This window comes from Mytilus edulis, chromosome 13, assembly GCF_963676685.1.
Source record: "Mytilus edulis chromosome 13, xbMytEdul2.2, whole genome shotgun sequence".
Lineage (NCBI taxonomy): Eukaryota > Metazoa > Mollusca > Bivalvia > Mytilida > Mytilidae > Mytilus > Mytilus edulis.
In genome coordinates, this window is record NC_092356.1 from 11,896,607 (window position 1) to 11,913,922 (window position 17,316).

At 32.5% G+C, this 17,316-nt stretch overlaps 1 protein-coding gene across 4 annotated transcripts in view; it reads right to left on the minus strand.

Moving 5' to 3' along the window:
- LOC139501135 (DNA damage-binding protein 2-like) overlaps positions 1 to 17,296 on the minus strand; it is a 33,126-nt gene extending 15,830 nt beyond the window's left edge. The window contains exons 1-3 of one of the 4 annotated variants that reach the window (XM_071290120.1): positions 17,172 to 17,296; positions 12,004 to 12,378; positions 11,397 to 11,588 (exon numbers count right to left, since the gene is read on the minus strand). In XM_071290120.1, coding sequence (XP_071146221.1) covers positions 11,397 to 11,588; positions 12,004 to 12,375 — 564 coding nt within the window. In that variant the 5' untranslated portion in view covers positions 12,376 to 12,378; positions 17,172 to 17,296. Of the gene's footprint in view, positions 1 to 11,396; positions 11,589 to 12,003; positions 12,388 to 17,171 lie in introns of all 4 variants that reach the window. The other 3 variants (XM_071290116.1, XM_071290119.1, XM_071290117.1) reach the window with 3 other exon arrangements.
- Positions 17,297 to 17,316: the final 20 nt, after the last annotated feature.

Consider the following 17,316-nt stretch of genomic DNA (forward strand, 5'->3'; position numbering starts at 1 on the left):
TTGAGCTTCTGCACTTGAGGCAATAGTACCAAACATAACACATATTGAATGGTACACATTCACTTGTGTATTGGAGCTGCAAACACAAAAGGGCCATCAAAAACCAAGGACAACAATAAGAAACGCCAACAAAAAGAACTAACATGAATGATAGAATAATGTTGAAAGGATATATTTAGGTGTTACCACATTTTTTACTACTACACCCATTAATAATAATAAACAATTATGGACTATTCAAGCAATTGTGACACTGTGTTACCAGTAAACATAGTAAGTCAAATGAATGAAAACATTTAATTATCAAATTTAAAGTGAAAGAATGTCTTGTTGTTTTTTTCAGTCGTATTTGGTTTAGCGAGTCTTTGAACAATATGTTCCTCAGGTTCCTGTGATGAATCTTCCCTCGCTGGCCACTTGTAACCATATTTACACTTCTGCATGTATCGCAGTATATATTCTCTCTCAATATTATCAACGATCTGGAAAAAATACGAAAGATGTAACAATACCGATCAATTTAAACAAAATAAAAAAAGTTGATGTGTAAGACTTTTATAAAAAAACTTAACTTGTTTAAAGACTGACTTTTAGTCCAAACCAAAACAAAATCAAATTATTGAGAACATGTGTAATCAGTTTAGTTCCTCAGCTAGCTTTCAGTTAATTAGCCAGCAAGATTTAGATAAAACATCAGTAATGACAAATAAAGTCCAATAAGACTAAACAATAGGCTCCCTTATTATCACTGTACCAAAAATGAGTATTAAAACTTAATATTTCCTAATCTGAAACATGCAATAACAAAGGACACCAAATGTGATTGATGTCAATAATTAATCTGCAAGTAAAATAAAAGAGAAAGAACATCAACGAAACACAATAAACAAATAACAATAACAAAGAACCTTTTTACCTCAGCAACAAAATTCTGTGTTTTTTTTGTCCACATTGAAGTTTCACCAACACGAAATTTCCCACATCATGATGCATTAGCCTAAATTCATAACATAATTATTATTAAAAAAAACTTGACATACCATTTCAGTTAAATAATATATCACACAAATACTAAAACAAATCTAAAAGGAGAGAAGTTTACAATTTTTTTTGTCAAATAAAACTTCATTTCAACAATATCAAAATTAATAAAGAATAATATTCCCTTACCTTTTGCAATCTGCTTTGTCTGTTCTCTCCAAGCCATCTACATTCTCTGGAGTCACCATGCCATCTGCTTTCTCTGGAGTCACCATGCCATCTGCTTTCTCTGGAGTCACCATGACATCTTCTTTCTCTGTTGTCTCCATACCATCTGATTTCTCTGTTGTCTCCAAGCCATCTACTTTCTCTGGAGTCACCATGCCATCAGCTTTCTCTGGAGTCACCATGCCATCTGCTTTCTCTGGAGTCACCATGCCATCTACTTTCTATGTTGTCTCCATACCATCTGCTTCCTCTGTTGTCTCCATACCATCTGACTTCCCTGTTGTTAACAAGCCACCTGCTTTCTCTATTGTCCCAAAGCCATGTACTTTCTCTGGAGTCATCATGCCATCTGCTTTCTCTGGAGTCGCCTTGCCATATACTCTCTCTATTGTCTCCATACCATCTACTCTCTCTGTTGTCAACAAAAAGTAAAATCACAAAAATACTGAACTTAGAGGAAGATCTATTGGGAAAGTCCATAATCACATGGCAAAATCAAATAACAAAACGCATCAACAAGCCATCTGATTTCTCTGTTGTCTCCAGGCCATCTGCTTCCTCTGTTGTCCCAAAGCCATGTACTTTCTCTGGAGTCATCATGCCATCTGCTTTCTCTGGAGTCACCATGCCATATACTCTCTCTATTGTCTCCATACCATCTACTCTCTCTGTTGTCAACAAGCCATCTGATTTCTCTGTTGTCTCCAGGCCATCTGCTTCCTCTGTTGTCTCAAAGCCATGTACTTTCTCTGGAGTCATCATGCCATCTGCTTTCTCTGGAGTCACCATGCCATATACTCTCTCTATTGTCTCCATACCATCTACTCTCCCTGTTGTCAACAAGCCATCTGATTTCTCTGTTGTCTCCAGGCCATCTGCTTCCTCTATTGTCTCCAAGCCATCTGTTTTCTCAATTATCTCTAACCCATCTACTTTCTCTGAAGACATCATACCAACTGCTTTCTCTGTTGTCATCAAGCCATCTGAATTCTCTGTTGTCTTAAAGCTATCATATATCTCTGTTGTCTCCATGCTTTCTGCTTTCGCTGTTGTCTCCATACCATCTACTTTCTCTGTTGTCTCCAAGACATCTGCGTTCTCTGTTGTTTCCATGCCATCTGCTTTATATGGTGTCTCCATGCCTTCTGCTTTCGCTGTTGTCTCCAAGACATCTGCTTTCTCTGTTGTCTCCATACTATCTGATTTCTCTGTTGTCTCTAAGCTATCTGATGTCTCTGTTGTCTCCATGCCATCGGATATCTTTGTTGTCTTCAATCCATCTGCTTTTTCTATACCATTAACTGTCATATTTTCTGTACCAATATCATTTACTGCACCAACGTCTATATCCATACTATCAATGTCATATGTCATTTCTAGAATATTTCAAAGTCTAATGTTAAGTAAGTTTAAGTAAATTATAAACAGGTTATGATTGACCATGATTTTTTTCCATAAAAGTCACATGTAACATTAGTTGTACATCTTAAGGTAAACTGGTAAATAACAGTCTTTCTTATATTATCATGATAGTTATAAAGAATTTTAAACCATCCTCTTTAAATTTAAATCTTTATCAAAGACTTCAATTAAGAACTACATCTAAATTAATTTGATGTCAAAATCATGTTATACTGGACATATTTTAAGTAAGACAAATATCTTTGATGAGTGGTCAAACATCACAGCTGTTGTTTTTTGTGTTGTGAAATTTGTTTGTGCATTAAATGTACTTAAATGGTACATTGACATGTGGGTGATTTAAGATAAGAAAACAGAACTTTTGATACTTTCAGATAAAGAGTATATTAAAAGTATTTTTGAACAGGATATGGTAACACCAGTGTGCTTGACAATGTTAACAGGTTGAATTAAGTAAACAGATGTCATGAATGACAATGTTACACCAGCCAAGATCTAATAAATTAATTTCTTATTTGTAACAATTATTTATAATTTTGTATACATTATCAATAATAAGCCTAAAAAAAGTACAAAACACATTGAGCAATGTTTAATTTATTGTATCAGTCAGACACCAAACTGTTGTGATGAATGACAGTTTTTTCAGGCAAGAACTGAAAAAAACAAAAAGTCCATAATAACATTGTTATCTTTTTATAGGAAAATGTTCACATGTACAATTCACATCTAATAAGGCATGTAATTTTCACCTTTATAAAACAGAAGTATGTAAACAAAACCCATTATAATGTGTTTAAAACATGTTAGGATTGGTGATTAATAGAAATACATTGCTTAGTAACAACTGTGTACTTGACATTTCTATCCAGGACGTTGAAGTCAACCATCACTTAGTTATTCATGGTTAACATAAACACACATCCCTATAGATCTATATTTCTTTTTGTTTTCAAAGTGTACATGTATCATAGTAGATTCTCTTTGCAACTTTTTCTTTATCATGACAAGCTTTCTTTTTGATGATGTGATGTACAAAAAACATAAGTGATGTTTGACTCTAATTTTAAACCAGACAATGTATGTCAATGATAACATGTGTTACCCATGTCAATACCGAAATCATGCGTATATCTGGTGTCCCTTTCCAAACTCCCCAGGTATTTTATATAAAGTTTGCACTCTTTAAAACAACCATAGCACATTAAAAACCACATCTAAACACGGGACATTTAATGGATTATTTACTTATAACGGTAACTAATGTTATCATTCTCAACGAACGTGAAAATCCTCAATTTCTGACTGAAAACCTACCTGAGGAAATTGCTTGCCATCTTGTATTGTAATAACCAAATCAGATACGGTATTAATCCGGTCGTTTAACTTCCGGTGGAATTGTCTAGAACAATCAACTGCAGATTAAAATTCATTGGATAATATTGCATAAACTGCATCCAACAACCGTTACTTTTTTGACGGAATATTTTTTATTTTTTTCAGTTGTGTTTATTTTTTTAGGGTCCATTGCTCTGTACGCCATACTATAAGAAAAACGTGTTATAACATCAGATGTTTTCAGTGATAACAAGTTTGCGTTCTTTTTATTTCACATTTTGCTTTCTGTGTGTCTTGTTGCTAACACTGTTATTTGACGGAAAATCGTAATGCTTGGGTTATCATCTAAATAAATCAAAGTTTTCCTAGAAAACACTACTAAAACAACTTTATGTTCATAATTTAAATAAAATATTGATTGCACTATGCTTTAAAACCATCAACTTGAACAAAAAATAGTATCATGAACCAAAAATTTTGCTGTGAAAATTTGACACTCTGTTGAATTTTGCATTTGTCCGTGATTTTTTTCTCAAAATTTACAGTTTTAACTTCAAATCTTTTTTAATATAACTCCAATCACCATGAAATTTTAAGAACTATCTCTTTATTCATTTAGTTTCAATTCTGATATCTAACACTTTTATTTTTATGATTATAATTTGCTCTACACAGGTTATAATGAATGTCACTGTAAGTTCCACTGTAGCGTGGAATGGCTCATATATAAAAGATAATTTGGTATATTTTTGATATCTTAATATTTCATTGAGGTAAATCCTGTTGTGCAAACTGACTTGAAAAAGTCACATTATGTTCTGACTTCAAGGAGTCAGTAAAAAACTATACTTTAATTAAGTATTGCAACTTTAAGTCTGGGATTGTCATATGCATTTAAGAATGTATAAGAAACTCAGATAAAAGACACCCAATAATAAAGTCACAAAATGTGGACTATAAAAAAGTGTATTTGGTATACTATTATTTAATATTCAAATGTATTTTGTTAACAAATTTCTCCAAATTATTTTAAAATTTTATTATATTTCTGTATTTTCACGACTTTTTTTCTGTTAAATTAACATTTGGAACTTTCGGTTTTAAAAAACATTATTTTAACCAGATGCTCCGCAGTGCGCAGCTTTATACAACCGCAGAGTTGAACCCTTAACCGTTGGGGCAAGTATGGACACAACATTCAAGCTGGATTCAGCTCTAAATTTGGATTGTGATTAAATAGTTGACACAGCATAGGTTTCTGACACAGAATGAATGTGGTCTAATGAACTTAAAATTTTTTTTTTGCCTTTGAGCAATTCACTATGCTGTTGAATATTAATCCTCTCAAAAAAATGTTTGAAGAAATTTTCTTTTTATTTATGAAATCTGAAATGAAAAAAATTGACCCCCCAATTTTTTTTTCACATCCCCCTTTCCCTTATTTCAAAACTGATCTCAATTCAAATTTCTAATGAAGTTTGCAACAATAACTACTCATTTAAATACATCATAAAATATTAAAATGTAAAAAAAGTGCTTGTTATCACTGAATGGTAAAGATTGTTTTAATCTATCAGTTGGTAGTAAAAGTGAATATACATTGTATATTGTATAAAACAATGATTTAAGTTGATTCAACTACTATTCTGGACAAAGAAAGATAACTCCAATTGAAATCCAATTGGAATTTCTTGCTATTGCACAATATTGTGCAATTAGATATTTCTTGCTATTGTGCAATACTGTGCAATTGAAAATATTTGCTATTGCACAATACTGTGCAATTGAAGATTTCTTGCTATTGCACAATACTGTGCAATTGAAGATTTCTTGCTATTGCTGAATACTGTGCAATTGAAAATTTCTTGCTATTGCACAATACTTAATATAATAATTTTGGATCCTGATTTGGACCAACTAGAAAACTGGGCCCATAATCAAAAATCTAAGTACATGTTTAGATTCAGCATATCAAAGAGGCCCAAGAATTCAATTTTTGTTAAAATCAAACTTAGATTAATTTTGGACCCTTTGGACTTTAATGTAGACCAATTTTAAAACGGGACCAAAAATTAAGAATCTACATACACAGTTAGATTTGGCATATCAAAGAACCTCAATTATTCAATTTTTGATGAAATCAAACAAAGTTTAATTTTGGACCCCGATTTGGACCAACTTGAAAACTGGGCCAATAATCAAAAATCTAAGTACATTTTTAGATTAAGCATATCAAAGAACCCCAAGGATTCAATTTTTGTTAAAATCAAACTAAGTTTAATTTTGGACCCTTTGGACCTTAATGTAGACCAATTTGAAAACGGGACCAAAAATTAAGAATCTACATACACAGTTAGATTCGGCATATCAAAGAACCCCAATTATTCAATTTTTGATGAAATCAAACAAAGTTTAATTTTGGACCCTTTGGGCCCTTTATTCCTAAACTGTTGGGACCAAAACTCCCAAAATCAATACCAACCTTCCTTTTATGGTCATAAACCTTGTGTTTAAATTTCATAGATTTCTATTTACTTATACTAAAGTTATGGTGCGAAAACCAAGAAAAATGCTTATTTGGGTCCTTTTTTGGCCCCTAATTCCTAAACTGTTGGGACCTAAACTCCCAAAAGCAATACCAACCTTCCTTTTGTGGTCATAAACATTGTGTTTAAATTTCATTGATTTCTATTTACTTAAACTAAAGTTATTGTGCGAAAACCAAGAATAATGCTTATTTGGGCCCTTTTTTGGCCCCTAATTCCTAAACTGTTGGAACCAAAACTCCCAAAATCAATCCCAACCTTTCTTTTGTGGTCATTAACCTTGTGTCAAAATTTCATAGATTTCTATTAACTTAGACTAAAGTTATAGTGCGAAAACCAAGAAAATGCTTATTTGGGCCCTTTTTGGCCCCTAATTCCTAAAATGTTGGGACCAAAACTCCCAAAATCAATCCCAACCTTCCTTTTGTGGTCATAAACCTTGTGTTAAAATTTCATAGATTTCTATTCACTTTTACTAAAGTTAGAGTGCGAAAACTAAAAGTATTCGGACGACGACGACGCCAACGTGATAGCAATATATACGACGAAAATTTTTTCAAATTTTGCGGTCGTATAAAAACCATTTGACTGAATTGTTTCTTAAAAAAAAAATATGAATTAATTAACCCAACAGTAGCAGATTCAGATATGAAGGGGCTGAAAGGACGAAGACTTAGTTTTGATTGGACATTTTTTTTTCTCTGTCAACTGACTTTAACAGGTCAAATTGTGTTCTGACTTCTAAGAGTCAGTCCCAACTAAACTTAATTCAACCTTTAAGTCTAGTTTTTTCATATTGATTTAAAAATGTACGGAAAAGCCAGATAAAAGACAGAGGAAATAAGGTCCCCATACGGCGCAATAATGAGGACTATAAAAAAAGTTTATTTTGCATATTCAATATTTTAATGTATTTTGTTTTAAACTGGTCAAATTATGTTCTGACTTCAAAGAGTCAGTCAAAAACTTCACTTTAGCTAATTATTACAACTTTTTAGTCTGGCATTGTCATATGCATTTAAGAATGTATGGGAAAATCAGATAAAAGACACCCAATAATAAAGTCACAATAATGAGGACTATAAAAAAAAATGTGTTTGGTATATTTTATATTCAAATAAATTTTGTTTACAAATTTCATCAAATCATCTTTAAATTTTATTATATTTTTGTATTTTCATGACCTTTCTTTTCTGTTAAGTTAACACATGGAACTTTTGGTTGTAAAATATCTTATTTTAAACCATTTGGCTGAATTGTTTCTAATAAACCTATCAGTTAATTAACTCAACAGTAGCAGATTCAGATAAGGGAAAAAGGGGGAGGAGGGGGGGGGGGGGGGCAGTGGCGGATCCAGAACTTTTCCTAAGGGGGGGCCCGCTGACTGACCTAAGAGGGGGCCCACTCCAGTCATGCTTCAATGATTCCCTATATAATCAACCAAATTTTTCCCACGAAAGGGGGGGCCTGGGCCCCCCCCCTGGATCCGCCTATGGGGGGGCTTAGAAGAAGAAGACCTAGTTTTGATTGGATTTAATTTTCTCTGTAAACTGACTTTAACAGGTCAAATCATGTTCTGACTTCAAAGAGTCAGTCAAAACTAAACTTATTTCAACTTTTAAGTCTAGGATTTTCATATTGATTTTAAAATGTATGGGAAACCAGATAAAAGACTGATGAAATAAGGTCCCCTTAAGTCACAATAATGAGGACTATACAAAAATGTATTTGGTATATTTTATATTCAAATGTATTTTGTTAACAAATTTCATCAAATTAATATCTTAAAAATTTATTCTATTTCCGTATTTTCATGACTTTTTTTCTGTTAAGTTAACAAATAGAACTTTTGGTTGTAAAAAATATTATTCTAAAAACCATTTGACTGAATTGTTTCTTAATTTTTTTTTAACTCAACAGTAGCAGATTCAAATAAGGGAAAAAGGGGAAGAGGGGGGCTAAGATGAAGAAACCTAGTTTGATTGGATTTTTTTTCTGTAAACTGACTTTAACAGGTCAAATCATGTTCTGACTTCAAAGAGTTAGTCAAAACTAAACTTATGTCAACTTTTAAGTCTAGGATTTTCATATTGATTTTAAAATGTATGAAAAAACAGATAAAAGAATGATGAAATATGGTCCCCTCAAGTCACAATATTGAGGACTATAAAAAAATGTATATGGTATATTTTATATTCAAATGTATTTTTTTAACAAATTTCATCAAATTTATATCTTAAAAATTTATTTTATTTCTGTATTTTCATGACTTTTTTTTTCTGTAAAGTTAACATATAGAACTTTTGGTTGTAAAAAACATTATTCTCAAAACCATTTGACTGAATTGTTTCTTAAAAAAAAATTAATTATCCCAACAGTAGCAGATTCAGATAAGGAGAAAAAGGGGGGGGGGGCTAAGATAAAGAAACCTAGTTTGATCGGATTTTTTTTCTGTAAACTGACTTAAACAGGTCAAATCATGTTCTGTTAAAAAAATGTTGAGGAGAAAATACTTAGAAAATCAGACTAAGTTTGGTGACTTTGTTGTCCTTCAAGAAGTTGTACATATAAATACATAATATTTTCACTACAACTATCTATTGGGTGTTTTTTAAATAGATTTTTTAGCAACATTTATAACTTTGTAATTTATGTTCAATTGTACACTTGTTATTCTTAATATATATTTTTTTTGGGAACAAAATCTTGTCAGGGTTTCTTATGGTACTAGCATGACAAGAGCATTCATATTCTTAAATACTCTAAACATTAAAAACAAGTCATTATCATGATTATCTTCAGATCATTCTGAGTCTTTCTGGCCTTATTAAATTAAAGTCAGAACATTCAGACTTTCATAAGTCAGAACATTCAGACTTTTATAAGTCAGAACATACTGACTTCCAATGTTCTTCTCATTTCTGTAGAAACAAAGACTATCTATATTTCAAAAAAAAGGTTAATGCTTTATGTGGCTAAGCATCTGGGGTAAGAATTATAGATGTGTAACTTCATAGGAAAACATATATGCCATATAATTAGGGATTGACCCTGTATGTCATTCAAATCTTCTTGAAATGACGAACAGGAATATTATATGGTTTAGGGATGGTGATCCAGACCATTTCAAAAAGGGGGATGGGGATGACCCCAATGGACTTTCCCTTTATTTCATATGATTAGTTGTATTGTCCCATATAATAATATATAGGCTTAAGGGGTGGGGATCTCAACCGTTTACAAGTTTTCAAACATGAGGGGGTGGGGTGACCCCAAGGGACTTTATCTTTATTTCATTTGATTTGTCTTGTTGTCCCTTACACTAATATATATGGTTCAGGGGTGGGGATCTTGACCATTTACACGTTTTCACACAGTAGGGATGAACCCCCCCCCACCCCCCCACCCCCAAGGGACTTCCCCTATATTACATTGGGTTTGTTTTATTTTCCCATACAAGAATATATATTGTTTAGGGGTGGGGATCTCGACCGTTTACAAAATATAAGAACATTCGCAAATGGCAGGGGAGGGGGTAAACCCAGAGACTAGCCCAGTATATTTCATTCAAATCAATTTGACATTATAAAAAGGAATATATATGGTTTACAGATGGGGATCTCGACCATTTTCAAGATATAAGATCATTCTCAAATGACAAGGGGTGGGGCGACCCATAGAGACTAGCCTGGTATATTTCATTATACTTTACAGAGAACAAATTGAGTTTAGGGGGCAGGGATCTAGACTGTTCAACATTGTCAAATGACAGGGGTAGGGTGATCCCTGGAGACTTACCCTACATTTCATTTGATTTGTTTTTATTATCATATTCCATGTTCATAATTGAAAAAACCGTTTTGTGAATCTCTTTATAATGTTCTCAAGTTAAAATCATTTTTAAAATAAAAATAAAAAAATAAACTCCTTCCCTTTTCCTTTATTAAAATTATTCCGATTTCATTTCATTTTCATTAATATCAATATTCAAAAGATCGTTTTTTCTGATTGGGAGAAACGAAAAAACAAATATATTTATAAGCCGCAAACTCGGAAAGGTTAAAAAGTCAATTTATGATTGAGTTTAAAAATAGAAAAATCATGTGATGATGTTCAGCTCGAAGCAATAATTTTACTTTTAAAATTGCACTGACTGGTTATTAATGTTAATACTGTTTAAGACAACACGAGTTGTCTCCCGAAAATAACAGTTCATTATCATAACTACATTTTCTGACCTGAACAAGTCAGAATTGTCAGACACCAGGTCATCTCAAAGGCCACGCGTCCGTATTTACAGGTCACGCGCCTTCATGAAACAGCAACAAAATCACTTGCAAAGACCTTCTTCACACACAAAAAATATTAAAATGGCCATGAAAATACGGAGGTAATATGTATTACCCTCTGAAAATGACTACATTGACCTAGATTTTCACTAAAAAAACGTAAATAATCACTATATTTTCAATAACTTCTCATTCGAGAAACTCCCAAAACAACGACTTTCAAACACGTGATCTCACGCAAAAAACCACGTGATCGTATGTGTCTTAGATCAGCGGCAAATTCAAAATATCTTCTGGTTTTACGGACTTGATGGAAAACTATGCAAAACAAAAATTGACCCGTACAGGTCAGAATTTCAAAACATTTTCTGACTTGAAGAAGTCATTTTATTCTGACTTGTTTATGTCAGAGCTCTGACTGGTAACTATTAGTGTATTTTCGTGGATTGTGTTCATAAAGGTGAACTGCAAATTTAAGTGTACAACAAAAACATTTCTCGTAAACATGGTAGAATTGTATACAGAATTTACTATCCACAATGCCCACACCTCAATTCAATGGAAAACATAAATCCATCGTTGCAAATCTTACCCCTTGAATCATCTTATCATTATTAACATTAGCCGTATCCCACAACATAATATCTCCTCCTTTAGACCCCACTGCCAGGATATTTGGGTTAGTCGGATGCCATTCCATTGTGGTCACTCTGCGATCAAATGGACTGGCATTTCTACAAAGCTGTAAGTCTGATATCATGTTGACCACTGTGCTCGACAAACTCTAAAAAATAAATATACAGTCCTTTAATTTCCTATACATATCCATGCATGGGATGCATACATGTGAATGTTATGACCAAAAATGAAATACATTTTTTGGCTACCTCCCTTAATTTTTAGTGCTAACCCTAACTCTTTTTATGCCATTTTACAATAAGCACTGATAAAGTCAGACTGATTCCCTAGTAATAACCAGCTGAAGAATGTTTGAAAATAAAATAACATTGCCTATTTACCTACCCTATTTTTTCAGCATGCTAGCAGAAACACATGTATTATTTTTTTATCCCAAATTTCCTTGTGAAAATTAAATAAATATTGGAAACAGATCATTCAGATGATGCCCATGCTTGCTTATAATTATTTAGGTTTACCGCAATTATGGAAAAACAATATTCTGTATACTTTAATTTCACCTGTTTTAACTTTACAGTTCTTTTCTGACCAGAAGTATACTGCTGCAGAAAATGCACCAAGTTCTGACTTCTATAGGCCAAGGGAGTGAATCCATGTAATATTGGTTCACATTTAAACTGAGGCAAAGCTTTGTCAACTGTCTCTTTATCACCATGACTACCTATTCGGTCATTGATATCTAACGGTTGATCAATTGGATCTATCTTGTCATTGTCACCATTGCCATGGTTACTGCCATGGAACGGAGTGTCTTCCAATGTATCTTCCTCCTTTGTCTTCATCATTCTTTTCCTCAGTCTCTTACTGTATGTCTCTTTCTTTTCTTCATTTTCTACTTTTGTCTTCCTTTTCTTTGAAACTTTTTCTGGCATTTTCTACCTTGACTAAAACAAAACAACAAATAAACAATCACATTCTCCTTATTTAAATAAATAAATATGAACCTGCATATATAGATTAAATATGTTCAAATGGAGCATACCTGACAACCTCTGAAACCTTCAAAGAGGGAGATCCCTCTCTCAACCCACCTTTCATAGGAATAATTTGGTTGATTATATAGGAAATCACTGAAGCATGACTGGAGTGGGTCCTCCTTATGAAAAGTTCTGTATCCACCACTGGACTGGCCTTTAATAAAAGGAGTCCATACTTCCCTAGGTCAACTACTATATAAAGGCTGACTACAATGTAAGTATCCTGTCTCATTGTTTATTTAAAGGTGTTCTGCATGATGCTGATAGTTAGAGGTGTGCTAGGCAGCAAATCATTTTCGACTTATTTTGTATAGATAAGGGTTTCTGTAGTCCAACGACTTACAGAGAAGAGCGAAGATTTACAGAAAACAGTCAGGGGTGGTACTTAAACAAGTGATTTCAAAATTCTTCTTTGAGTGATTTTGGCTGTGAAATATTAAAAATTTTTGCACAAACTTTTCAAAATCCCTAACAAGTAATTTGAGAAGTTAAAATTTAATCACTTCAATGAGTGTTTGTAACATTTTTTGGATATTTTTCCCACAAGCTTGATTTTTTTATTAGTAGAAAGACCAGAATTCCATAAAAAAAAACAACTATGTACATGCAGAAATTGTCATTTGCTTGATAAGCCTGCCAGTTTTTAGTTTATTTGAATATGCAAAAACTGGAATAATTTGTAAATCAGGTCATAACCTTAAAATAAATCATTCTAATTCTAAAGAAAACCAATCAGGTCACCTTATATTGTTGACCTTTGTCTGATAGTAAGAGTAGTTAATGAATATTTTATTACAGAACAATTCCCGAGGGTACTTTTAAAAGCTTTAGCGCACTAACTTACTGTCCAAGCACTTACTGCCCAAGCGCACTGGTGAAATTGATATCCAAAGATAAAGGGATAATTGATTTGTGTAGCAAAATTATAGAAAAGTCTGTGAAAAGATGGAAATCAATAAAACTAGCATTTGAAGAACAAAGAAAACACCAAAAATCACTTAAATAGGACATAACCAGTCAGAGCTCAGACATAAACAAGTCTATTTTTGTTTTTGACTTAAAGAAGTCAAAACATGTATTTATTATAAAATGTGTTTTCAATTTTAGACTTATCTTAGTCAGAAAATGACAGACTTGTTTAGGTCTATTTATGTTGATGAAAAAACTTAATTTTACTTGGTGGCTAAAGTACACCACCTATGATGGCAAAAACTTGTCTGAGAGTTCACAATGACTTGAGCTATCTATATTTTATTATCTAATTGAACATCCTTACTAAACACAGATGTTTTAACTCTTTAAGTGTGGTTCCAGGTGGTTGCATTGTAAAGATAATTAACATTATATCCAATTTTTTAGACTCATATTTTTCTTTAGAAGATAAAGCATTGTCTTCCAATGTTGTCCTTATTTGATTTAGAGGCATGACCTTTTTAAAAATATGAGTGGGTCTTGAAGTTTACCAATTTTGATAACTTATCGACTTGTAGGAGTCAATATTTGCAAATTTTTTATTCTGGTCAATTATTTCTTGCTTAACAATATTTGACTTATTAAAGTCGTATTTTGTCTTGCATTAAAGGGAGACAAATCCTAAAACTTAAAAATTTAGACCTTTACATGTAGGAGTCAAAAGCAGATTCAGACTTATTTATGTCTGAGCTATGACTGATAACTGAATATAAAAAATCACTGAAATAGGTGATAATAAAATAACTTGTTTAAGTAGCACCCCTGACTGGAAAAGAACCGAAAAGGACTGAAAGAACCAAAAAGAGGATACATATATATATTTGAAGGCATTTAAATATTTTTGAAGAAAAAAACACGGTGTCATTTCTTTTTTTTAGAAAATAGAATTATAAAAATATTGAACTAAGATTTCAAGTCCTGCTACATTTTTTTTTACATGTAAACCATGCCAAACTTTATAATATTCTTGTTTAATTTCAATTTTTTATTTCGTATAAAACAAAGGGCTAGATGGGAATAAAAGAAGATTAATTAAAAAACAAATACATCATTATTAGCTGGGACTATGATACTATATGTGTATATATATTTGTCAGAACTAACTACTTATCTTCTTGTATTTCTTTTTATGGGAAAATACCCTTCTAAACCTGGAGCACATTAGTCAATGTCAACTTGAATTATAGTATATTACTATTATTTTGTTGCGTGTTTCCTGAAGTATTTGATTTTATATTTTTTTTTATACTGTAAATTCAGAAATTATTGCGAGATTTTTATTAATGCGAATAATGCGAGCGTCGGACGATCGCAATAATTAAACCTCGCATTCTTACTTTCATTTTTCCAATGTCAATTTGTGATTGATTTATCTCCCTTTGTTCAGTGGTGTGATGTGTTTAACCTTTCACCTGGGGCATTTAAGGGTAATATGTTTTTACAACTTATTTCCGCTAATCTGTGTAATCAGTGAAGCCAGGTGACATTTTTATAACACTTCGACTTTTAATTGGTAATGTGTCTGTAATATGTTTATGATTGAACAATATTGCCGGGAACTTTTATGAATGGGATACTAGTACTAGTAATTACTTTTGAATGCTGTTCGATTATTATATAAAGTGACAAATTACGATGTTATTTTATTTTGTTAATATTGTTTGTAATTGTTCAGTGGAGCATGTGTATTTTCAGTATAAGTAAACCTTTTGAAACTTAGAAATAAAAACAAGTTATATAATACAATTTATTACAATAAATAAATAATAAATAACAAAATAACAAAGATCATCAGAAGATAATATTGTTCATAAAGCACAAGCTACTATTGTTCATTGAGCACAAGTTCAAATTTACTACGGGTGATTGCGATTATCAACTTTTAATATTGTAATTTATTTTCTTTTGAAGTTAAAAATATCCTATAATTACCCAAGCCGGGCCTCGTTCTACACTAATCTTCTGCACGTGGTCGATGTTCAATTAAGTTTCTAGATCCCCAAAGTCGGCATGCACAACACATAAGTTCTAGTAATGCATCTTAGTTTCTAGATCCCCTTTACAAGTTACATCAGTTAAGAATTGTGTATTCAATCACAGAAAACATACGGAAGGTAACTAAATGCATAGATTTGAACAAAGCTTTACTTTGCGAAAAGACATGTGAACATCTGTGATTTACAATAATGTTCAGCATAAAAAAATTTTTTTTTTAATCGGCAAGTCGCAATAATTAAACCTCGCATTTTTGCCTGTGGTCGGCATATCGCAATAATAAATGCACGCAATAATTTCTGAATTTACAGTAACTCATGTTATATATCTTTTGCCTGTGTATTGAATATTTTATTGTTTATGATATTATTGATTGTAACAGTAATGCTGTATGCCCTCCAAGGGGTCCTTAATAAGTGAATAAAAAAATTCTTTTCTATTTTTCTTTTCTATTAGATAGGCATCCGACCCTACCTGAAATTTTTCACATGAATTTTAAATTTAGTCCTCTCACCATGCTCACAGAATAAGGTTTTCAATGATTTGCAATTTGCTAATTTCCTTTGGTTACAAAATAAAGTTGATTTCCTTTTTGGTTCTTTTCTAAAAATGGTCGCTCTTTTCTGAAAGTCTTCGAACCTGGGTTTCTGAGACAGCCAGATGGGAACTGAATCCCAACTACTCATTTGCTACTGAACAATTAAGGCTAAAAGAAGGAGAAAATATGTTGTTTCCTGAAAAAAGGAGATATAGACATTGACCTTGCTTCTGATCATGATTTTTCTCTTAACTCACAGGCACTTAATTGTTTCTATAAATTGGAAGACCCACTATCAACTTATATTTACGTTCATAGTGGGTCTTCCAATGGATAGAAACAAGTTAAATATACATTGTTAGTGGGTCTGCCAATGGATAGAAACAAGTGCCTGAACTCTAACTGTCTTATTTTTTTATAAATGTAAGCCAAAAACTGATCTTTAAACACATAATGATAAGAGATGCAGTGGCGGATCCAGAACTTTTCCTAAGGGGGGGCCTGCTCCAGTCATGCTTCAATGATTCCCTATATAATCAACCAAATTTTTCCCACAAAAGGGGGGGCCTGCCCCCCCCCCCCCCCCTTGGATCCGCCTATGAGATGTGACAACATTTGCCAATGATGAGGGTGGTAAAGGGTTATTTTCGTGCAACGTGATCGCCGTATTTTATTTGACGTTCAACATGTTTTTACTTTTTTATTTGTCGTTGAGTCGTGCATGAGGGGTGCCTCGTTCAACGTGTTCTGCTTATTTAATTTTACGTGCATCGTGATTTTCAAAGTCTTATTTTGCGTGCTCGGTATTTTTCAAATAAAATTCAAACACTTGGCAAGGATCGTCAAGAAATACTTTTTTAAAAGCCGTTAACCAATTACATCATAAATGTGTATACTGTCTAAATCGGGAATATCAAGTAAAACAAAGAGTTAATATATACAAGAAGACAGTGACTCAGTCACAAAAGGTTCAAATAAAAGTATTTATTTTTTGTGCAACGTACATTACAGAAATTATTTCACGTCCAACGTGATATTATGTCTTATAACAATACTTGTTCCCCCCCTTTTACCACCCTCAATGATCATGACACCTTTCCATGTTTTAATTACCATTCAATTTGGAATTAAGCAATGGTAAAACTGAAAATTTAGATATATATAATATAGCTTGATTCCGTGTAACCTACCAAACGAAGATTTACAAGACAGAAATGATCAAATCTTCCCAGTTATTCTTTAACCAAAATATTATATTGTAAACATGCCAGGTTATATAAATTTCGCGGGAAATTGCATGATGGGATAGAATTCTAAAATGCTTGAAGTTT